The sequence below is a fragment of the Myiozetetes cayanensis genome, unplaced genomic scaffold (genome assembly GCF_022539395.1).
Source record: "Myiozetetes cayanensis isolate MyiCay16 unplaced genomic scaffold, myiCay2020 scf6-25, whole genome shotgun sequence".
NCBI classification, from domain to species: Eukaryota; Metazoa; Chordata; class Aves; order Passeriformes; family Tyrannidae; genus Myiozetetes; species Myiozetetes cayanensis.
In genome coordinates this window covers 4,789,988-4,814,009 of record NW_026087853.1, presented here as the reverse complement: position 1 = coordinate 4,814,009, position 24,022 = coordinate 4,789,988, and the positions used below count along the sequence as shown (strand labels likewise).

At 41.1% G+C, this 24,022-nt stretch overlaps 1 protein-coding gene across 1 annotated transcript; it reads left to right on the top strand.

The window, feature by feature from the left end:
* SGPP1 (sphingosine-1-phosphate phosphatase 1) lies at nt 1-18,656 on the top strand. Its single transcript, XM_050336168.1, has 3 exons — nt 1-830; nt 10,667-10,756; nt 12,343-18,656. Exons 1-3 carry the CDS (start codon nt 213-215, stop codon nt 12,892-12,894), a joined length of 1,260 nt encoding a protein of 419 aa, XP_050192125.1. The 5' UTR covers nt 1-212; the 3' UTR covers nt 12,895-18,656.
* The last annotated feature ends 5,366 nt before the right edge of the window (nt 18,657-24,022 follow it).

The window sequence follows — 24,022 nt, the reverse complement described above, 5'->3', positions numbered from 1 at the left end:
GGGAGCGAGAGCGGGGCCGGAGCGGCGGTGGAGCCGCGCTGAGGCGAGGGCAGCCCTGCCGCGTCCGTCGCGCCCCGCGCCGCCTCGCTCTCCAGCGGGTTTCTCCTCAGGGAGCGGCTTCCTTCCCCGCGGAGCCCTCGTCCCCTCCCACCGCCCATCAGGAGAAGTCCCCTCCCGCCGCTCCGAGCGCGCCGCCGGTCCCGCCGCTCGCTATGTCCGTGGGCCAGCGCCTGGCCCGCCTGGCCGCCCACCTGCAGGACCCGCGCAAAGTGGCCGCGTTCCAGCGGCTCTGCGGCGTGGAGGGGCCCTCGGGCTGGGCCGGCGCGGAGCAGCGGGGGTCGGTGGCGAACGGCGGCCCCGCGGGCGGGCAGGCGCATCCCGCCGGGAACGGCGCCGGGAACACCGCCGGGAACGGCGCCGTGCCCGGCGCGGCGGGACCCCCGCGGCCCTGGAGGAGGAGGCCGCGCCGCAACTCGCTGACGGAGGAGGAGGACGGCAGCCAGGAGTTCGCCACCCGCAGCCGCTTCCTCTACTATCTGTTCAGCCTGGGCACGGAGCTGGGTAACGAGCTCTTCTACATCCTCTTCTTCCCCTTCTGCATCTGGAACCTGGACGCCTGGCTGGGCCGGAGGCTCATCATCATCTGGGTGGGGGTGATGTACCTGGGGCAGTGCACCAAGGATGTGATCCGCTGGCCGCGTCCCGCCTCGCCGCCCGTGGTGAAGCTGGAGGTGTTCTACAACTCGGAGTACAGCATGCCCTCCACCCACGCCATGTCGGGCACCGCCATCCCCCTGGCGCTGCTGCTGCTCAGCTACGGCCGCTGGCAGGTAAAGCTCGCACCTCCGCGTCCTCGCCCGTGCGCTCCCCAGCCCCGGGGTGTGAGGATGTGACAGTCCTGATTTATTCTGGGAGGGGAGGTGGCTGAGTTTGTTCGGGAAAAATGTGGAATTAGTGCCTTTCCCCCTCCCCTCCCCACATTATTTATTTTCTTTTCTTTTTTTCTGTGACCCAAACGAGTGCTCAGGTAACAAGAACTGTTCTAACAATTCTGTCCTGTGAGTGGAAGTCTTGCTGGTTTTGTGGATTAGCTCAGCACGCGCGAAAAGTCTGCGGTAACAATCTGCATTTTGTTCCTGTGAGGGTTTTTTTCCAACTCGTCCCTTCTTCGCGCAAAGTTTGGATAGGCACCCGATGTTTTTACAGGCGTTTGGTTTTACAGAGTGAGAATTTGGTGGAGAGCCAGCAAGTAAAGCACTTTTTGCTGATCGTTCTTTCCCTCAAGTCACTTTGTAGCCTCAGTCAGTCTGTAGCTTTCCCTTAACGATTTCAGTTTCATTAACCACAAACTGTAAATGATTATTTCTGGGTTTTGTACTTTCAGGTGATCTTACACCTATCAGTGTGCTCTTAATTAGCAGGAATTGATAATCTCTAATCTTTTCAGCACCTTCATTCAGCAGAATCTCTAAGGTCTGCCTGTGGCACTTTGGGTCAATAGATGAAGTTAAAATAACACTGTTGATCATCGGGTTTACGCAAGCAGTGGCATGTGCTTCGCCACTTGCTGTTAGAAGTACGGCAACAGCAGCGACTCCAAGGGAAGCACATCACGGATCCAGCTTTAAATCACTGCACCAGTGTCAGCGGTAACTGAGGGATAAGGCTTTCCCAGGCAGCAGATGATCAGTGTAGAGTTTTGAGGAGTCTGTGTGTGTAATGTTGAAGAAGTTATGCAATAATTCGACTCCTAAGTTGTTAATGTTTACAAATCCTTATTATGACACCTGCCTGGTTTAAGTCGGATATAAATAATCTCGGCAGAGAGAACTAACGTCTCGTTCTAAGCTTTAGGCAGGGGCTGAACTCTTGTCTTCCCACTCGCTGATAACAATCACCAGTTGTCGGCTGTCACGGGCTGACACTTTGTGGCTCTATCTCAGTGTCTAGAATGAGTGGCTGAAAGGAAAGAGATAGTTAAAGGTTAGAGATTGTATTTGGCCTCTCTTTAACCAAAGCTTTTGTATCTGTTTTCTGCAAGGTGATGAAATGTGCCCAAAAGAAAGCTATTAGGGATTCATATTCTTTGCCAGGAAAATGTGAAGGATCACTGGGCTAGAGTTGTGCAAGGATAATAATGTATAATATATATGTGATATATAAATAATAATGTCATCTTTTGTGGGTGTTGAAATAAATAATTTTCACTGAGATTCTTAACCTCAAAGTCGTTTTGATCATGTTTCATCACGATCAATGTTTGATCATTTGAATATTTGATTATTACTTGTTGGGTGTGCAGGGCTGATGTCAGTTGGAAGAACGAACTGGATTTCTCTTTCTTTGCATGTGGGAAACCTCATTGAGCAGTAGCAGTCGATCAGCTTTGCAGAGACTGATGTCATGTGTGCAGAGGAGAGCCCATCTCAGTTTTAGAGAGCCAGCACAGTGACTGTGTGTGAAATGGTGTTTCTGCCAATGAACCAAGTTCGATCTTTGGTTTGCCAGCCCTGTGACAGCAGTCTGTGAAACACTGTGCTCATTGACCAAACATATGATATATAATGAATGCATATTGAGAAATCATAAGCATTCAGCCTTGTTACTCGTCCAGAACTGTGTTTAGGAAATGAGGAAGCAAAGTGTTTGAGTCTTAGTTCCTTTTTCCTGTGAAATGGGTGTGAATAACAGACCTTGAAGCTGAAACCAGCTTCTGCTATTTCAAAATACTCATGTAAAAAAAAAAAAATCCCTTCTGATTTTTAAATTATCTCCAAATATTAATCAGAAGTTGACCTATGGTATGTCCAGAATCTCTTGATTCACCTCTAGAGTGAAGCTTTCATCTGATGCTTCTTCTGTTCTCCATATTTTACTGGTGTTGAAAGGGAGTAGAATCTATGTGACATCTTCTTGTTATGCTTTTCTGGAAATAGATGGTGTTAAAAAAGACTGACCTTAGAACTCCTTGGAAAGCTATTAATGATAAATTATTCTGATTTTTATTAAATTATAAAAATTCACCAGTAGATGCAGATGGTTAGATTTAAACTCGTTGGCAAATGTTGGGGTACAGTGTTTCTGTATATATTGTGAGTGAGAAGAAGCATTACACACACCCTGATGGTGACAAGTCCACGTCTTGGGACTGTTGGTTGAGAAAATCACAGTGGAGTGAGGCTGTGAATTGAAGCAGGTACAGGTGTGACTCCCTGCAGGGACTTTACTGTGCAATACAGGTAACTTTGAGTTGGTCACTTTGAGGTTAACGCTGAACCAAAGAAAGCTGCTCGTGCTCCAAAAGATGTTATTCCAGTGAGAAGGGAATCTCTTTTCCTGTATAGCTTATTTGGAGTTTGCTTTCAGTGAGCTATGACTTCCTACTATTGTGTGATAGTTCTTTTCTATCAAAGACAGTATATTTGAGTCTTTTCCTTGAAGAACACAGAGAACAGAGCAAATCTGCTCTTATTTTTCTATGTATGGCCCAGACTGTCCATTTATAAACATGTTTTGATTGCAGTAGGGTTTTTTTAACCCATTGAATTTGTGCTTTCCAGGTTTTCAATGCCTACAAGTATTGCTGTTAAAATTATTTTCCTTTCACGTGCTATTCAAAAGTATTTTTGACTATATACAGTAAAAGTGAAATACTTGCTACAAAGGCAATTGCTCAAGTAAAATATTTTCAGTCACTATGTATTTTAAAGATGGTTTTGACAAATTATAACAATGAGAGACTTTGGACATCAGAAATATTCACTGAAACTTTCAGAGAGAAACAATTTATATATTGAGATAACTTTCATAATATCTAACTGTTCTGTCCACTGTGGAATATAACTTTTCAGTTTCTCCTTGTATTATGAGAGCTTACCTGAAGCTTTTGATTCTACTTACATAATCTCTATTTATTTAATATGTTACATATCAGCAGGGAAAACCACTTGTTTCAAAGGTACTTCAGTAACATTGAAATATAAAGCTCATGCCAAAGACTCATGAGAATTTAGGAATGTTACAGATGTTGATTCTGTTTTTTCTGTCTTTGAAGCTCTGATGCTCTGAAAGAGGAGGACAAACACTTAAAAGGCAGTGGGGTTGTAACTCTTAATACGATGTAGGAAAAAGTAACCTTTATCTCTTTGAGGAAAACCTGCTTTCTTTGAAATATTGGCAGTTTGAGCCAGGCTGGCTTATCGTGCCCTGAATGGGGAGGAAGAAAGAGTGTGAACTGCTAATTAGCTACAAAATCTCCAAAGGCTCAGGCTGACACTGATGGAAAAAGTATTTTTTAATATTTTGTTTGATGATGTTGGAGCACTGATTTCTGATAGATATCAAGACGTATTTTATCAGAAATGGTGTTTGAGTTGGGATGGCACCTGAATGTCCCATAACCCTGCTGGCTTATTTTGAGAAGGAAAAAAAACCCCAAACCATCCAGAGAGACAGAAAACACAGTTTTCTCCCAGAGTTCCTCCAGGATGCAGCCTGGCTCTGGCAGTGGCTGTCTGCATTAGGAAATGATGGGTTTGCACTCCTTCCTGAGCTCTGCATTAATGAGCTGAGTCAGGACCTGCTGACTCTCACTGCAGGCCACCGAGCAAACTTCTCTCAGTTGATGTTCAGCAGGAGCCCAGAGCCTGAGTTGATGAGTAGCAGTTCCTCTGTAACTAAATTAACCACCGTTCTTAGAATGGCTCCCCCTCTGAAGCAGGTTATGGTGCTGAACGTGACAGCACTGCCCTCCCTGTGTACGTGTCTGCCAGTGTTTGAGATGCAAAGCCTCTCATCAGTGACTCTTTCCACCCTGCTGATGCTAATGGTGACCTGGATAAACACCCCAGCAGATAAACCCACAGCAGATGCATCTATTCTGCAGTGGTTTCTCTGGTGCATTTCTCAGTTTTCATTTAATTAGTGCTCTGTTGACTCTGTGGTACCAATTGTGTAAGCCTGTCACGTGGTACTACATCAAGCTCCCTTCCAGAAATCTTTTGTCTGCACCAGGACTTTTATCAAGGCTGATGAATCTAATCAAATGAGGTGGGTTTGACAGGATCTGTATTGGGATTTCTGAGACATCTGATCACTCTCTGATTCTGATTGACCACTACAGAATATTACCTCTAGAATTGTCTGCCTGCTCTTCCACGTCAAAAGACTAAATTCCTATGGGAATAGGGAATAACTGGGGATGAATGAATTGTCTAATCAAAACATTGCTACAGTAAGAATTTTACAGAAAGGGGCAAATCCTAGTTTCAAGTGTCTGTCCTTGCTGAAAGGCTTTCATTATTAGTAAGATTGATGTGGTCATAAACTGCAAGCTACACAAAATCTGTGTGTGAGAGCAAGTACAGACTCCTTTCAGGAGACACCTCACCTCTGGGAGGAGCCCAAATGGATTTTTGGCTGAAATACTAAAATGTTTGGAAGAGATTTTGACAAAGAGATGTGTGTTTGTCTAATTGTTTTTCTTCCATGTGTTTCTTAAACAGTCAAACAAACACTTCTCACATGAGAAGCACAGCTGAAGGAATGATCTGAAAACATAGAATTACCCACTTTGAGAAAGAGAGATGGGAGTTTGGAGGGTCTCAACACTGGCCTTGTCTCTTGTATTTGAAATGGGAGGTCTTTTGTGGGCCATATTAATGCCTGCAGTTTGTAAAGGAAGCTGAAAAAAGTTGGGTGGCCTGTTCGATTCAGGTGTTCTTAAAAGTTTGAAAAGAGCACAGCCAGTTCTTAGAAATCTCCCTGGGGAATCTGTGCCAGAGGAATACAGCAGCCTGTCCTATTAAACCCTGTTGACTGGCATTAAATATATTTTTCAGCTTTGCCTAAGCAAATCTTTAATTAATGTAAAGGATCTTGGGGGGAAATACGTAAAAACAAATGCTGCAAGGTTGGATACAGAGGTTTTTGATGAAAAAGGATTCAAAGGAAATAGTTCTCAGGCGGTTTCTTCTTTCTTGGTGGATTGTGCACATGTAAAGCACTCCCTGTTCTTTCAAATAGGGTGTGTTGTTTAAGCCTGAGAGAACACTTTGCAGAAAAACTGTAGTTTTAGGTGTTGGGGCAATAAACAGAGCAAACCATAAGATTCTTGCTGGCTGTGTTCAGAGAAGGGTTATTTTTTAATGACTGCAAGGAAAAGAAGTAACAGGCTAATTCCTGTTGTTACTCCTTAACTTCTTTTCAGATGATGTGTGGCAGAAAATTAAATATATTAACTCCCTGCAGGACTGGCATTGAAAACTTTATCTTGGAATTTAAAGAAGTTCTTGTAGTGACATATAACACTGAGGTCTTTATGCTTTTTGATATTAAGGTTGGTCAGTGGGTGCTGGAAACTTCTCCAGTGTAGAATGTGCTTTAAAAAGTAAAGAAATGAGCATCTAGAATGTCTTTTAATAATGTTTCATTATGGGAGAAAGAATTTTCTGACCTAGGTCAAAGCCTTTAGGACAGATTGTTTCCTTATGAGCATTTTTAAACAATGGTTATGTTATTAAGACTCTTGGCAAAAAGTCAGATTAAGGGGAGGGAGGAGGATGGGGAAGGGTTTTGTGGGGGATCCAGTCAGAAGCTTGCAAGCCTGTTTTGGAGGATGTAATGGAATTTTCTATTGGATGGGAATTTTTTGTTAAAAACTTAAGGCATAACATTCTCAAAGGCTTCCTGGGAATAGTTTTACTGCTGTTTTCCAAATCTGATGAATTTAATTCAATTTCTTTGATTAAAACAAGATTCTGGATATGGGAACAAAGTTGAGATCTGAGACATGATGAGTAGTTTATTCAGTCATTTTTATTCATAGCTTTATCTTAACGTGTGGAGTTAAGAAATCAACCTTTTTTTTAAATTTATTTTAAATAACGTACTTGTTTTCTGGAGATTTTTTTTTTTATTTAGACAAAAGAGAACAGTGTGCAGTTCAAAAACTATTCCTCACACTCAGAATTGTTGAGGTGGCACCCTGGCTGTGGAGGCACAATGGGTTTTTGAGGATATACTTCAGATGGTCTTAGTTAGGACAAGGAGACAGGGCTTGAGGTGTTTGTGTCCAAACTGGGCTGTTCCCGACTGTCTGACTGGCAGTGACACCAAGTGTGGTCAAGAACGATGATATGACAATTCTTTCATCAAAAAGAACAAGCTGAGGGAATGAAACCTGGTTTTTATGTGTCCCTCTCCCAGCTATGATCTCTGACAACCTTTCAGGCCGTCGCCAGGAAGGACATGTGGTGCCACTCTGCCTTCTGATGCCTAAATCAGTAAAAACAGCAGTGAACTGGGGAAGAGGGTAGAAGTGAGGTTGTCATTTGCCCTTTGTCCCTCTGTAAGTCTGATTTGACATGCCAGGAACCGTGGGAATAAAACTGCTGGAATTCAGCAATTCATGCCTTAATATCTCTTTTTTATCTAGAGTCTGTCAGTGTGTCGGCATACAACTATACAGAGAAAATCTAAAAGTTTATAGCTCAGAGGTGATTGATAGCTGTCAATTTTTGAATTCATGAATGCAGTATTTTCCAAAGTAAGAGACCCAAGTCAACATAGCAAAGTAAAAAAGTGGCTTTCTTCCATGAACACTTGAGATAAACTTATATTGAAATTTTCACACTGGTCTCTCATAAAATGTGCCTGTTTTAAGTAAAAAACACAGTAAAAGCTGCTTGTTTGTTTATTTTTTTCTTTAAAGATTCAATTGTGATTAGGAGATTTGTGAAATACAGTATTATAAAGAAAACCAAATATTAATGCTCTTAAGGCACTGTACTAACAGAAAATATTTGTTATTTGGGGGTATTTTGCAGGCCTAGACAGTGGGAGGTTACAGATACACAGCCATGGAATACACCACTATATGTGCAAAATACAGGCTGTCATTTTCTAGATGAAACAGCATTTAGAAAATGTTTGCTGGTACCTCAACATTGCATTATCTTCAGACAGCAATTTCGAAGTACATTTATGGCATCAGCTTTTTGTAAGGATCAAGGTGATGTCCCCTGTCGGTGGTATGACTCGGCACTGCTGCTGAGCGCTCTGCTGAGCTCCAAGCTGTGTGGGAGTGTTAATATTCTCCTTTAGTCACCTTGTGCACTTAGCCCTACATGTGAGAACAAAATACATGGTTGTTTTACCACCCCAGGGCAGAGTTTAAGCAGGTGCTACCAGTCTGGTGTCCTGGGAATTCTTGAACCCAGTGGCTGCCTTTGCAAGGTAGAGTGAAAACAGGCCAGGGAGGAGGCAGAGTGTTGTGCTTTATTTGTGATCAGTACTTAAAGAGCACCTGTAAGAAATGTGGGAGCCAACTTTTTAGGGCCCGTTGTGATAGGAGAAGGGGTGATGGTTTTAAACTAAAGGAGGGTCAGTTTAGATTAGATTAAAAAAGAAGTTTTTTAGAGGGTGGTGAAATGCTGGCACAGGTTGCCCAGAGAGGTGGTGGATGCCCCATCCCTGGAAACACTCAAGGCCAGGTTGGATGGGGCTCCGAGCAACCTGATGTAGTTGAGGATGTCCCTGCCTGTGGCAGGGGTTGGACTAGATGGTCTTTAAAGGTCCCTTCCAACCCAAACTGTTCTACTCTGTTTTGCTACAGAGGAACTAAGCTGGCCCGTGTTTTCAGATGGTTTAAAGGATATTTATTCAGCATTAGAGTGAGATATGACAGAGCCAAATACTCTTTCCAAAATATTCTTCAAATTTGGAGTTTCTGACGGTTTGCTTTTTACCAAACACCCCTCCCTTGAGATTTCTTAACTGAGAGCAGGCATTTCTTTTTTTAGTTTTCAGAATTTATCCTCCTTTCCCCACTGTTTACAATGACCTGCTCAGGACTCTTAAAACAAGGCTTCTCACCTAACTTCTTGTTCTCGGGATCTTGCTGTTTAAGCTCCTCTGACCTCTTCCCTCCCACAATCCCAGCTTCTTACCCATGGGATCATTAACTGCTGTAGCCCTGCTGAGCCTGGCACTGCATTGGTCTTCCTGCTAAAGCTCCAGCTTCTCTTTCTGTCAGGTATTTCAGAAACAGGACAAGTCTTTATTTATTAAAGAAAAGCCTTACCAACCTGATGGGACCCTGAAAGCACCATAGATGCGTGCCAGGAAACAAGGATGGCCATGTGGTATCACGTGGTGGGCAACGCAAAGCTCCACTTCATGGGACATAGGGGGTAGCTATCCCTGCAAATACAGCATTCCTGCTTTGGAATGGGATGGAGTGTGGAGCAGCCCCATGCAGGGAGGTTGTGTGGCTGGACTGTCCTCCTGGTGCAGGCAGCATTCCTCCTTTCCTGAGCTCAGTGGCCGGGGAGGGAGAAGCATCGTGAGGAAGAGCGATGGGGCTGCTCTTGGCCAGGGTTGGTCTCTGTGGCCGCTGTAACAGCACCTGCTCACCCTGCAATCCTGTCCGAGTGTGACCGAGTTCCTGCTGTTTTGCCCGTTATTAGCACAGTTCTGAGAGGCAGGAAACTGGATTTGTTCCTTCATCATTTCAGCTAGAAATGAGTCACAAGTTTGTAATCTTGTTTAGGTCCAATTTGTAGCTGAATGTAGTAGAAATAAAGGCAAATGTTGCTACAGGAATTAGTTTAGCCTGGATGTGACACAACTGTGAACTGGGCATTTGGAATTTATTTTAAAGTGAAATCTTTGTGTGAAATGTAAGCTTAATTTGCTGTCAGTTTGAGGAAATTATTTTAGGTTTGTCATGCTAACATGGTTCTGGAGCTGAGAATTCAAACAACACTGGAATAATGCAGAAGACTGATAATCTTCTCTCAAACCTTTCACTCACTGAAAGACTGATTTAGGAACCTGACAGTCTGTTCAGTGACCATCACAGAGGGCACAGGACTTTCTCCAGTAAAGTTAAAGATATTTTCTGTAATTTGTTGGATATTCTACCCTTCAGGTTACCCATAAAAGGGGCAAGGGAAAGGGCAAGAAAACTGCCTGTAATTCTTAGATTTTAATCCTAAATTTGAGTACATCTAGACTGCCTGTTTATATTGAAAATGATTTATCATAGGAAGTGAAGCAATTTTGGAAACATGCCATTTTGTCTTGTGACTGCTGCTTTTATAGAACTAATCATTATTTTTTCATAATGAAAAAAAAGGAAGCTCTATCCTGTCCTGTAGAACGTTTTGCAATATGTTAGTGGGGAAGGTGTAATATATGAATTAGCATAGTTTTATCCAAAACCTAAGAAAGTTAAGAAACTAAGTTTCTACACATGTTGATATGTGCTTATTAAAACAAAGTATTTTGTTTTTTCCTGGTAAACAGTCCTTGTTAATAAAAATAAAAAAGTCTATGAGAAGATGGAAATAAGTGCAGATAATTATCTCAGCATGGCAAGAACTGCTGCAGAGATGGATACTGTGGGAAGGTGTGATCTGAGCACTGATGTTCACGTATCCTGAATGCAAAGGAAGACAAGGGAAAAGTTGAAAGCTTGACTTAAAGTTTTGAGTTTATGAAAAGGTGCTCTAATAGGCATGGGGGGAAGGAAAGGGCAAGGAAAAGGGTAAGCATAAGTGGCGTTAATTGGAGTTAATTATAGAGTTCTCATAGAGTGATTTTTTAATTATTATTTATTTTTTCCAAATTCTAATGCAGTTTCTCTGTTTTTATTCCCTACCAGTATCCCTTTATGTTTGGACTGATCCTTGCACTCTGCTGGTGTTCCTTGGTTTGCTGTAGTCGAATTTATATGGGAATGCATTCAATTTTGGTAAGAAAATAATCCTGCTAAGCTTCTGTTTTAATGCTGTTCTGAATTCATAAACTGCCATCCCACTGAAGGTTTTACAGTGCAATAATTGCATATAGATGTATTTTTTTGAATGTCCTACCATACAGGAACAGAGTACTTACATTTCTTCAGCACAGAAATTGATACAATAGCTAAAAGTGGATATCACAGTTAATTCATACTTGTCTTTTATTAACTCAGTCCACAGTTGAAACTTAACAGCTATTTAATACTGGGATTTAGTGCAGAAATTGATGACTACTCTGAAGTGCAGACTAAATTTTCCTCTACAGAGAAGATATAATTTTGCAGAATGAGAAAGTGGCTGTTAATGTTCACTTGGGTTCCATCTCAGCTGCTCAAAGCACATTCATTTCAGAGAGCCACACTGCATCCGGGGGGTGTCACTTCCCAGAGTTACTAGAACCAAATAACAAAGCTGTCATCCTTAAAAACCAAACTAATTTATAAAATAGGGTTAAAAAACCCCCAAACTGAAACACAAATGTATGCAATGTAAAAATGGGGAAACAGGAACACTACAGAGGGGTAACTGGAATGCAAGAGTGCTGATGAGGATGGTTTCTGAGGATCACGTGCTAGAAGGAGAAAAGCCAACAGACAGAAAAGAGCAAGCCCGGTAGGGAGTAGAAAAGCTGGTAGATGAACACAGTGTAAAGGGAGCATGTGAAAATAAGGCAGCTCAGAAAAACTGAATGGCATTTTTGCAGCATTAATTAGGAGGCTTCCCAAATTAGAACCACTTGTGTGGAGGATGATGTGATGGACTGATAGCTCAGCTGACACATAATGTCTTAGAACAAAGCAGTGCAACAAATAGTGACCAGACTGGGTTATTTGGCAGTTTCACACCTGAATCCTCTGCAGTGTTTGAGGCAATACAGTTCACCACGTGTTGCCTGCAATAAACACCAACCATGGTGCCTGAGTTTGGGGGGATTAGGATGGCAAATAGAGCAGGAAGTTGTGGTTGCTTCAGGAATGAGCAAGTCTGATGTTCATATCAGTCAATTGGATTAGAGCTTTTATCAAGCATTCAGTTAGTGGAAGTGAATAAAAATGATTCATTGAAGAGGGAGCACTACAAACCCTGCTGATCCAAGTCCCACCTCCTGGCTCATATGGAAGCCAGGGAAGTTAATGTCTTCCTCTCCTTTGATAGTTGGAATAAGTTCTCCATTCTTGCCAGTGCCATCACCCACACTGAAAAAATGCCTCCCTTACATCTAGTCTTAATCTATCCTCTTTTATTTTAAAACCATCACTCCTTGTCCTGTCACAACAGGCCCTACTAAAAAGTCTAGATCTGCAACTTTGATCATGGATCATTTGATGGTAACTTTGTTCATTATCTGGTCAGGATGCAGGTGACTTGTTAATAGATGATCAAGTGTAATTCTTTACCTTATCTTTAAAAAAAAAAAAAGGGAATCCACAAGTCACTTTTAGTATTACAGCAGCCTAAGCTTGTGTTCTTGCTAATGTAATTTAAATTATTTTTTTAAATAGTTATTACACTGAAACCATGTCTTTCTCTTCAACAGGATGTTATTGCTGGGTTTCTGTATGCTATTCTTATCTTGGTTGTCTTCCATCCAGTTGTGGACCTGATTGATAACTTCAACTTGACTTACAAATATGCACCCTTAATTATCATCAGTCTCCATTTGGCCCTGGGCATCTTCTCCTTCACCCTGGACACGTGGAGCACGTCGCGGGGAGACACGGCCCAGATCCTGGGCTGTGGTGCCGGTGTGGCCTGCGGCTCTCACGTCAACCACATCGTGGGCCTCCAGCTGGACCCTCCTCCCCACACCTTACCTTTATCCCTGTCCTCTCTCAGCGTGACTGTGTTTGGAAAAGCCATTCTGCGCTTGCTGATCGGAGTGATAGTTCTGCTGTTAACAAAAGTAGCGATGAAAAAAGCCACGATCCCCCTGGCCTGCAAAATATTTCGCATCCCACACGACGACGTACGGAAGGCACGGCAGCGCATGGAGGTCGAGCTTCCCTATCGCTACATCACGTATGGAATGGTTGGCTTCTCCCTCATGTTTATTGTTCCCTGCCTCTTCCATTTCATTGGTCTTTCTTGATGCGGTTGGAGCTCGTTAAACAGGGAGAACAGAGTTGCTTTTCGAAGAGGTGCACTGGTTTGCTGCGGGAAGGCCGGCGAGCTTGGCTTCAGCAGGGTCTTCACGTTAGCAGCAATACAAAGCAGGCAAAGCATTTAGAGGGCTTTGCACATCTCTGGGGATGCTGTAGGGCCAGCAGTCAAGGATCAGTCCAGGAGAGGTGCTGAACTCTGTAAATGCTGTGTCTGGACTTATTGCTGTAACAAAGTCTGTGTGTGTGTGATGCAGTGAATGTATCTGGGATGTCTGTCAGTCTGTACCTGTGTACACTGACACTTTAACAGGTGTGTCTGACAACTAATCAGAAGGCTCCATTCATCATCTGTTTGCCATTTCATGGTAATTCACTCAAGTTGTTGGACCATAGACTGCTAAATTTGCTTTCTTCTGTTCTTTCCTGAAGTCCTGCTTCAAGATGTTTCAGCTGGTAGGTATTTCTAATGGACCAAACTTGTAATGAGGTTGAATTTTTCTAAATAAACAAGCAGAAGCCTTTTTCTTTAGCCCCCTCTACAGAGAAAAATGTCTGGATTAGCATTGGTAGGTATCACTAGAGTATATATAATTCAGGTACTGTATTTTATGGTTTAATAACTGTGCCTTTCTGTTGCTAAATTAAGAAATGCCATATATACTGTGATGTAAAAATGCCTAATTTTATTTAAAATCTTACATAATTAGGCAGATATTTTGAAATGTTAGATTGTCCGTGTTGCTGACATGGTTCAAGTTAACCAGAATATTCAGTTTTGCCTGATCAAAATTGAGTAATGAAATGGCCCAAAAATTGTGTCCGTGAGCTCAAGATGTCTCAAACGAACAATAATCCCTTTTGTAAGTATTTTTAACGTGTATTGTAAGCTACTGGAAGAGGATATATTTTTCTGGAGATTGTTTATACAGTGAACAGATATTCAGAATTAATTATTTAACCATATAAACAATAAAAACACCCCATTCTGCAAAGAAATGGGCTTCACTTATTATTCCAAACTAACCTAGAAAGGGCCACCGCTTTTAGGTATTTGGTTAGAAAATATAATCCTTACTCTAGAAAATATACATATTTTTATGCATTAACATACTATATTTAAAGGTGATAATCACTTTTACCCAGTTTAGATAGCTATAAGACAATGTAAAGATCAAATTAAATTTGTAATCATTCGGATTGGCAGACTGTGAGCAGTCGGGACAGTATGGTCAATGCATGAACTGTTTGTGCATATCTAAATTTTACAGCTTTTCATGATCCTTTTCCCAGTGGTGAGTAGAATGTGACCCTCCAACTGTAATTTCATGTGCCTCTTTGTTTCATTTTGTCTTGTTCGTGTGTTGCCCGATCTGTTCTTTCCATGTCAGGAACTGTTACTGCAGGAAGTGCTGTCTTAGTGACAGATACAAATTACCTAGTTTTGTATTGTATGGTTGTTTTTTTTTTTATTTTTTTCAGGGAAAGCATCAGTTGGTTGGGAAATACGGTAATTAGATAGGATGCAAAGCTTACATTTTTCATAAAGAATATTTTTAACTGAAAGGTTGTTTTTTTTTTTTTTTTTTTTTTTGTATTGGAGATCTATGTAAGATTTACAAAATTAACTTCACTTTCCTTGAAGCAGACGAGGTTACGGTACAGTGGCACCAGATGATGTGAAAAATAACTTTTCTGATGCATTTCTCCAGTGCATCCCAAATGCACCACTATGAATGTATTCAAACTGAGGAATTCAGAGCTGAGGGGGTGTTGAACAACTTGTGCAGCTGAAAAGACCTTACCCAGTAGAAAATGGTTCTCTTGTTTCCGTGCATATTTCTGCATTTGGGGTTTATTTCTACCTGCTCTTCTTTTGCAGTTCAGTGCTGAACGTGCAGTAAATGGTAAATTGCTTTCCGAGGTTTTGAGGGTGGGATTTCCACTGGTTTGGCTTTGCACACTGAGATAGCCATTAAATAAATAGCTGGGGGAATGTACACAAAATGCCTTATGCTTAAAGCCCTGAGAAAGTGCTGTAGTGTCAATTATATTAAATTAGTCTGAGGACTGGTGAAAATAATAGGCTTTCAGCTTTCTCTGAAGTTTAGGGCATATTCTCCTTAAATATCCTAGCTTTACAGTTTATAGCAAAAAAATGTTTAAATTCTAGCACAAAAAAGTGAGCAAAGCTAATTTTTAAGGTACATACTGGACTTCTAGACACTTCAAGTTTCCAGCATACAGAGTGTAGCTAAAGCTGTCTTTTCTAGCTGTCCTTGCTCTCTTGTAGTATTAGTGGAACATGAGGTGTGCTGTGGAGGATCTGGAAGGGGTGGAAAAGATCACACACAGATAGAGCTTTCAGCAGGCTAAGGAAAATTGCACTGTAGCTTATTCTACTGTTACTCCTGAATATATATTTTATATTTTTATACATTACACTGAGTAACTTGGAAATGTCAGGGTCCACGTACCACGGTCTCATCCCCAGGAAATGTACATCAGAGTGTTTATGCAGCACCTTCACAACTCTGTCTCTTCAAACTGCAACTACTTTACTGAAGTTTACATGAGAAAAAGTTTTACTGTTCTATTTTCATGTTTTATAAGGGGTTAGACTCGAGAGGGCAGTTTAGCACAAATGTCATGCAATACAAAATACTGTTAGAGAATAAAGAATCACAGAAATGCCAACACTTAAACATCCAACGTAAATGTTTGTATTGTAGTATTATTTTGTTTACTAATAGGCTAAGATTCTTTGGAATTGGGCATAACAAAGCAGCAGGTGAACCTGGAGCACTCTTTGCCCTAACCTATTCCTAGAGTTGAACAGGAAAAATGTTTTTAGTATGAGCATCAGCTGGTACCAAATGGTTCATAAATAAATTTAACATAGCTTTAAAAGGTAGGTAGATGTCTTTACAGAAGGACAATATGCTTGAAACCCTTTTCACGAAGTAGTGCAAAAACATATTCCATGTCACTGGTAAGGAATTCCCTCCTTGCCAGGCTGTATAGTCTTATAAGGAGAGAAATCCTACTTTATAGAAGCAGATAAAAATGCACATTTATTACAAAAAGCTACGAGTTAAATTCATCTTGATTACTGTATGAAATAAAACTTAATACCAACAGGCAGGTAGAGAGTGATTTGGCACAAAAGTCTGTTTTCCAAGAGGCTGAGGGGACTCAAATTAGACTTAGATTGCCATAAATAAAGAAGCAGGATCTTTTCCTGACCTGTCCTCAGTCAGCACTGAGCGTTTCATCCTGGGTGAGGTTTAGAATCTATTATTTTGACAAAAGCTTCACGTTTATGAAGTGATTACTTTAGCCTGCCACACCCCGAGCCGGGGTTGATTGAAGCGTCTTTCTGCTGTGTGATCACCTGTGAAGCTGCTCAGTCTCTGCTCACCTTGCTTTACCACTCACCTTGAAACCGCGGGGGAAGGTGGGAGGTGGGGAAGCTATTTAAATTGGCAAACCAAAGGGAGTTGTGTTGTGTTTATTTGCTTGGAGTTTTTTAAAGGTTATGTACAGCTTTTCTCAAAAAAACCCCATAAACCACCATAAAGATGCGTTTCTTATAAAATGGCATCTCTAAATGTGATACATGGCTTTTGTGTTATTTTTTTCTTACCAGAACAGTGTTACATTGTCTGGATATTAGAAGCTATTATGTTTTCCTTTTCTTTCTTTCTTTTTTTTTTTAATTACTGCTCTCAGTATTTTTTTTTACTCCATTTCTTGCTTATTTCCAAGGGAATGTCCAGAACTTTTTGTAAGCGATTGCTACTTATGTGAAGATTGTAATTTTGAACTTGTAAATACTTAAGGGCTGTTAGTGGCTGTTAGCTGCAAAAATGCATAAAAACAAACCTTGCATGCTGTAAGTAAATACATCTGTTGTGCTGAAAGTTGTTTCTGTTTCAGTATTTGCTTTCTCAATACAAAATTGAGATTTTTTCACTTAGAATACAGATGATATTAAGTAATTGAGTGGTATGAAGGGGCATTGCTGTCCAGCTCCTGTTAACTTTACTCAAAGTTTTGCACCTGGTTCCTTCCATATTACACTGAGGATGAACCCTGAAGGACAAGCCCATGCTCTGACCTGCTTGCAGTCATCAGTGTGTGAGGTGACTGCCCTTCCAAGGTGTGACAGCCTTGCTTTTGAGGTCTGAGAGATTGTTCTCGCTAAAATCACACTTAGCCCCATTTTTACAAGACTTTTAAAGGGCTTAACTTGGAAGCTGTTTCTCAGTAGCTGGAATTGGTTGCACATTTGTAACAATTGATGCTTCCCCCTCTGTAGCAGAACTGTGTGAATGAGGAGACCCCAGAACAATGTCAGTAGATAAAGTGATGACAGAACAATTGATTTATTTGGGTATTGTGACTCAGCTTACTGTAATTGATTCTTGAGTGTTTTCTTGGTCTAATGTAGAGTGTTTGTAGGTTATACAGTTTGTTTCTGTATTCTACAAACAAGTTGGAGGAAACTGAAACTCTTTTGTGGGAGGAAGCCTCAATGAATGATTTCATGGCAGAACTGCATTCCAGTGGAAAGCTTAAGTGGCCTTTTTGTTTCAGAAAAAAAAAATACAAGCCTGTTTTAAAATTTATTGAAAGTACCATCTTTGTCAAAATAATAGATGAATTGGGTCACTAATGCTGTTTTTCTTCTTACAATACTTCCTTAAACAAAGGCAAACTGAGCTGAGTTTGGGAACAAAATATGACATTGTTTGGCAGAGAAGATACGGCTCTTTAGGTGTTCTCTAAAAAGTGATGCTAAATTTGAAGCACATTTAACCACGCATTAGATAAATGTCTTTGCACTCCATTCTGCACTAGAAATGATTTGCATGTTGGTAAGAGTCCATTTGACGAAGCAAAGCAGTGATCCCTGTAGGATCAAAGGGGAATAGAGGGTAAATGGGATAATACTACCTTAAAGATGTTGACCAGTAAATGTAAATAAGAATTCCCATCAAGTTGGAGAATTTTATTAGTCACTAAACTTTGACTAAATTAGTCACTAAGTTTTCTCACAAGTTTATTTTTGTTAGAAAGTGTAATGAAAGACAAGAGATGGAAATTAGATCTTAAGAAAACTCTAGGTGTCTAAAGTATCAAAGCTGATAAAGATCAGTTCAGGAACAGGTAACGTGAACAGTAAGAGCAGAGTCTGGGGGATTTTGTATTAAACTTAATGCACTTAAAACTGATGCCAAAATTTGGCCTATACTTGATTTATATGAAATCTGTAGTACAATATAGATATACATATATATAATATATTGTGTATTGGAGTTAAATTTTTTTATGTATGGATTTTTTTTTCTTGTTGCTGCATTCCCTGATAAAAGGAAGTGTTGATAAAATACAAACCAGCTTTGTCAGTGTAAGGTAAGGCTGTATGTTAGTAGTATTTTGGGAAACAATGCAGTTGTAACCCAATCTCTCAACCTCTTGGAGAACTTCATTAAAAAAACCACACCACCAGCCTTCAGATGCAAGCCCCGAGTTAGCTGAGGGTCATACAATGGTTGCTGTATAATAAGTGTACAGCTGATGTTTTAAACATCAGTGCATTGGAACTTTTTGTTACACTATGGTTAATGATTTTGTACTCATGGTACACTTTCTGCAGTTGTCAACTAATATTTAAACTCGTATTGACTGGTAACTGAAGTGTTTAACTTCATCTGCAATGAGTGGGTAATAAACTACTGTTGGAGTCCGTTGTGTTCTGCTGTCTTCATTCCTCCCAGTGCTCAGGAACGCAGGGTTGGACACACCACAAGTGTAAGACACTCATCACAAGAAACCTGACATTCATATTAGCATATAGCAGTAATTGGTTCAACAATATTTTCTTTTTAGTTGTGGGCTTTAGAGGCAAAAGTTTAAGGAAAAAATAATGAGATACTGAAATTAGAAGTTTTTTTTCCACTGCCTTAAAATCTGGACTGCTTAATTTGATACATTAAAAACCAGCCCAAGCTATACAAAGATGATGTTTTATCACTTGTTGTGTGCTGGTAAATGAATGTGGAAGCATCTCTTACCCTGACAGGAGACTCACTCTCTAGGAAAGAGCCTGTTGTGGGGAAGAAGTAGTTTCCCAAGTTCTGGCACTCCTGAAGTTTGGGGTTCCAGCAGGTATCTGGTGGCTGCCTTGGCTTGCACTGCAGGGTCAGTGTAATGAGATAGACCAGTTCTTATTTCCTCTCAGAAAACAGCCACGCAGTTTGTATCCTGCAGGGTCACATTCCAGTAACTTCTGCTCATCTCCCAAACCTGCTCTAAAAATCAGCCAGCTGTGGGAATCTTTTTTTTTCCCCAGACTCATTTTCATGGAATGTATGCAGGCAGTGTATTTGCCTGAGCTTTGTTTCTTAGGACACCAGGCCAGCTCTAGAATAATACTAATTCCAAACGTTGTGGATTTTGTTTTACCTGGTTCCAACATGCTTTAACTGCTGTGTGATACACAAGCATGAGAACGTGTTAGTTCAGTTGTATATTTGTATTTAATTAGTCTTAAGTTACTTGGAGAAGTGTAGCAAAAAATGTTAGTGAGCACAGCTCCTGCTTCCTCTCTTGCTGCAGTTGTACAACACCCAGCGAGGACAAAGTCTGAGCAGTTGAGTGATGTATGTGAAAGGTATCACAGAACACACCAGAGGAGGTGGGAACTGCCCCCTGAAAGGAAGCTGAGAGGCCCTTGCAGACCCATTTGTTGGGCACTGCCCAGTGTTCCTCCTTGTTTTGCTAAATGGAAAGATTTATGTGGCACTAGTGCACAAAATTGTACTTTCTGCACTTTTTACATAAGGTAAGAACTCATCCTTCATGCTCAGGAAATCTGGAACTTGCAGAGGTTCTTTTTTTTTTTTTTTGGCCTGTCAAGGCCTTTTTGTAGAGCTGTCAGAAATGTAGATAACCAGGGTGCTAATTCCAAGGACCACAGAAATACACAAACTGTTAGTTACTAGTTTTGAATTTCAAGATAATGTTGAAGGTGCTGAGACAAAACCAAACCAAAATCACTCAAGGAGCCCCAGAAAGGATAACCTCAAAAAAAAAGTACATGATGGAAACATCAACAAATGTAATTAAATCATACCTCTTTGGTGAGATTCTGTTTCTCATTCCACTGATATTTGTAATTGTTTGTGGTCTTTGCTGAGGAAACAAAGGTTTATTCTAAGTCTTTATAATTAAATCCTTGTTTCTAAAGCAGATCTCTGGTCCCTTTCCTCATAAAATGACTCATAAGTGCTTGGTCTTTCTAATTCTTCATTCTGAGTGAAATAATTTTGAAGGGATTTGGGGTAAGCATTCCTCCTCTGCTTAAACAGCTGATGGAGCTTAATTGATGGACCAAAGCAGTTCTAGTTTGTGCCATGAACTGAAACCAGAAAGGTGTGATTGAAACTCTTTTGATCAGTCCCTCCTGGCCAAATATTACTGATAACTAAGTGTCCATAGACCTGAGATTTGGCTCTTCCTCATTTGTGTATTATTTCTTGCTCTTTCCACAAGACTTTTAGATCACAAGAGAGAAACTGATAGAGGAGAACCATATAAACCTTTACAGGTAAAAATAATCTGTAGTGAGTTTAGCTCTGGTTTGCATATAGATTGTCTAATTTGATTTGACGTTTTGCTTGCTAATTACTTTGCAGAAAGTAAAAGCAAGTTCCTGCCCAAAAGCTTAAACCTGCAGTGCACTGGGAATTGTCGCTTCCTCCTTTTTATATTTTTTTAGTAGAGCTTTAGTCTGTGAAGAACAGATGGATGTGGAGAAACTTGTTTTCCTTTTCTGAAGGATTTTCTTATCACTCCTTTAATTGTCAGGTATTTATTACACCTTTTATTATTGACTTAACTGAATGCTCAGGCTCCATACAAGTGGCATATTCTGACCTCATGCAGTAGCTTTCCTGGATGGTGTGGCAAATCCTTGGTTTACAGATGATGTGGTTTGGATCCACGGCTGGTAGGCTTCCTTTGATGTGCCTCTGACGTTGTGACCCTGCCTTCCCCTCCTGGGACCGACACTTCCTTGTGGTTATGTGTTGTGGGAGCTGGAGAACAGTCCATCACCTGTACTAATTCTAAAGCAGTTTGGTTGCGAGTGGTCTCAGGTTTGATTTTGTGGGTGGATTCAAAGCCCGAAACCATCCCCAAAGTTTGTTTCCTGAAAGTTCTTTTCCCCTTCTATGTGTAAGGCTGATCTGACATGGTAGCTTAGCAAGCATAAGCAGAAAGCACATTCTGCTTCCATATCAGAGAGAAAAAAATTCCCCTGAATTATTTAACCCCTCACGTGTTTGATCATCTCTCCTGGTATGCCGGTATCCACATGTGGGTGGTAATTCTTGCTGCAGAGAAGAGTTCAGTCCTGGTGGCTAATCAAATCCACAGCTGCCTTGGGAAGATTGCCACAATAATGCCTGTAATGAAGAGTTCCTTTGCAATAGCTCACCTCATGCTGCTAGCAAAGGGATGTAATCATGTTTGCCTCGTACAGAATGATTACATTCCAGAACATGATGACCCAGATTTCTACTAACTTGCAAAGATTTTTTTTTTTAAACTGAAAATTCAGAGAGGCTGTCAGCTATGCTCCACTGTATGCAGCAGGTACTTTAATCATTTGGTTCTGGGGATTTACAGTTTACAGCATTATTCACGCTGTGATGGCTCCTGATTGCTCAGTGGGCACTGCTGTGGACTCCAGTGGATCGGCTGCAGATGCTGGAACTATAAATTAAATAAAGCTTTCACTCAAATTGACGCTTTCCTCTTCAAGAGCTGGAATATTTTTCTCTGGGCTGATGTATGTAGGACACAGTGCTTTCTCTGATCGTTTTTAATAAGGTTTGAAGGCGCAAAAGTTGCCAATATCTTTAAGACAGTGGTGAAAGCAGAGAGTCAACAGGTCTGGCATTCAGACTGACTTCATACCAATGGTAATTAGCACTGCACTGTGCTTGCCTTGCAGCAGCAGTTCAGTTCTTTCCTGATGCGCTGGCTGCGTGTCAGTACTGGTGTTGTGTCTGGACTTCAGGCTGACTAACCTCAATAACGTGTAGTTGAAATGAAAATTAAAAATGCTTGTGGTCAGGTTTGACTCTTTTCACTTCAGAGGCCTGTCCTGGAACCTTTTTTAAACATCTGGTTGCTGAGTTTTCGTTCTTGTCAATGCAAATAAACATCTGTTTCAGAGTTTGTATATTATTTATAATCCACTTCAGTAGTTATGTACACACTGTATGAACAGCAGTTCTGAAATACGTATCGGGTCTATTGGCCCAGTACTTTTCTCTCCCATGAGCTCAGACTTTTTGGGGGACAGTTTAGTGTAACTGATCTCTGTGTCAGCCGGTTCCAGTTGGGGTTAGAAGACCAGACCTCGAAGCAGAATTGAAGATGGTACCTTCCCAACAAGAATGTGCAGGGCGTGTGGAGACCGACAGACCCACTCTCTTAGGAACTTGCCCCCCCAAAAGTCAGTAAGTTGCAGATTTGAGCTGCTTTGTAGCATGTCTGTTGTATTCGGGAACCTCTCGTGTGGTGGTTGGCTGGGGTTCTTGGGAAAAGCCAGGAAAAAGGGGAGTGGCTCGGGCTTGGCTCTGCTGTTTCACCTCTGTACAAATGCAAAAAGAACTGGCAATGTGTTAAGGGAACTGTGCACTTTGGGTGCCCTCTGCCACCCCTCAGGTGGAAGGAAGGGTCCTGCTGTAGCATCCAGTTTGGTGTTTCTGCTTCAGGGAGGAATCGGGAATTCTTGCCGCTAACCAAATTGCCAATCAAACCCCAAATCTCAACACGTACAGCCCTAGCAGGGGTGTTCAGGTAATGAGGACAACCAGGAAAACAAATACTTGTCTGCAGTCTGTTTTCCCACCTGAACCATGCCTGGAACATCCATTCAGCCTTTCAGGAACAGCTAAAGGAAACAGCTGGGGAGGCTGAGGAAGAGCTCACGGCGCATGGCCCAGTTTTCTGCTTTCAACTGGATCAAACATAAAATCTTAACCTGGCACCCCGTGCAGGTCGTGGCAAACTGAGCACTGCTACTGCAGCATTGTTCAAACTGAGAACTGCTGCAAAGAGCTGATGGACACAGCTCTTCTACTGCAGGATGCAGGAAGGTAGCTCAGGGTTTGTGAAGTTAGGTGCTGTTAACTCTGAGCTGACCTAAAAAATGGTGCCCTTTACCAACAGCTTGACTTTGCAATCAAAACTTCTTTTTACTGTACTACGTAATTAGAGTGTATAATTTAATGAGCCTTTGATTTTGGTTTATTAAATGCTTATTCAGCACTAAGAGGTAATTAAGCATTAAAGTACCTTCTATAAATCCAGAAACTTGATAATCATCAGTCATAATAAATTTGCCTCATTTCTACGTTTTGTTTCAAGGTCTGCAGATAGAAATGCAAAAAAAAGATTGAGGGAGGTTTTCCAACTCTCTGTTCCCCTAATCCCCAACAAAGAGATGAGAATTGAAAGTGAAACCAATGAACTGTACCTTATAAAGATGTTCCAAATAAAGCCCTTTCTCCAGCAAAGCACATTACCTTCGGCAGCAGGAATCTACTGATGGAATTATGTTTATTGATCCCTGGTATGCAACACTTTGTCTACATGCACATACGGGCTGATTACATATTGTTACACTGTAAAAGTCGGTATGGGTGGCCAAAATATCCTGCCACACAACTAGCCTTGACACACTGGATAGGTAGCCAAGTAATTGGAGTACAACTGCTTGATTTGATTGTCTTTAACTGAATAGTTCCAGTTAAAAGTGTAATGACCATTACTGAGAATTATCAAGCCCTATGAACATTATTCATGAAGGGGCATCTTACAAAAAGTAATCTCAACTACATCTAGGTACCTTAATTTATTTCTTTGCTTTGTGTAGTACATGACTCTAAAATAACAGCTCTTCCATTCCCCCTCCCTTTATTTTAACTTTGCTGGGTGTGCAGGGGGAGAAGAAACCCTTCTCACTGACCTGTACCTCACAAAGTGCAACCCAAGCCAAAAAAAACATTGAAGGAAAAGAAAATGCAGAAAACATTT

Coding starts and splice junctions, on each gene's coding strand:
- SGPP1 (XM_050336168.1), top strand. CDS start 213: ATGTCCGTGGGCCAGCGCCTGGCCCGCCTGGCCGCCCACCTGCAGGAC. Junction 831..10,666: donor TCAGCTACGGCCGCTGGCAG/GTAAAGCTCGCA, acceptor ATTCCCTACCAG/TATCCCTTTATGTTTGGACT. Junction 10,757..12,342: donor TGGGAATGCATTCAATTTTG/GTAAGAAAATAA, acceptor TCTCTTCAACAG/GATGTTATTGCTGGGTTTCT.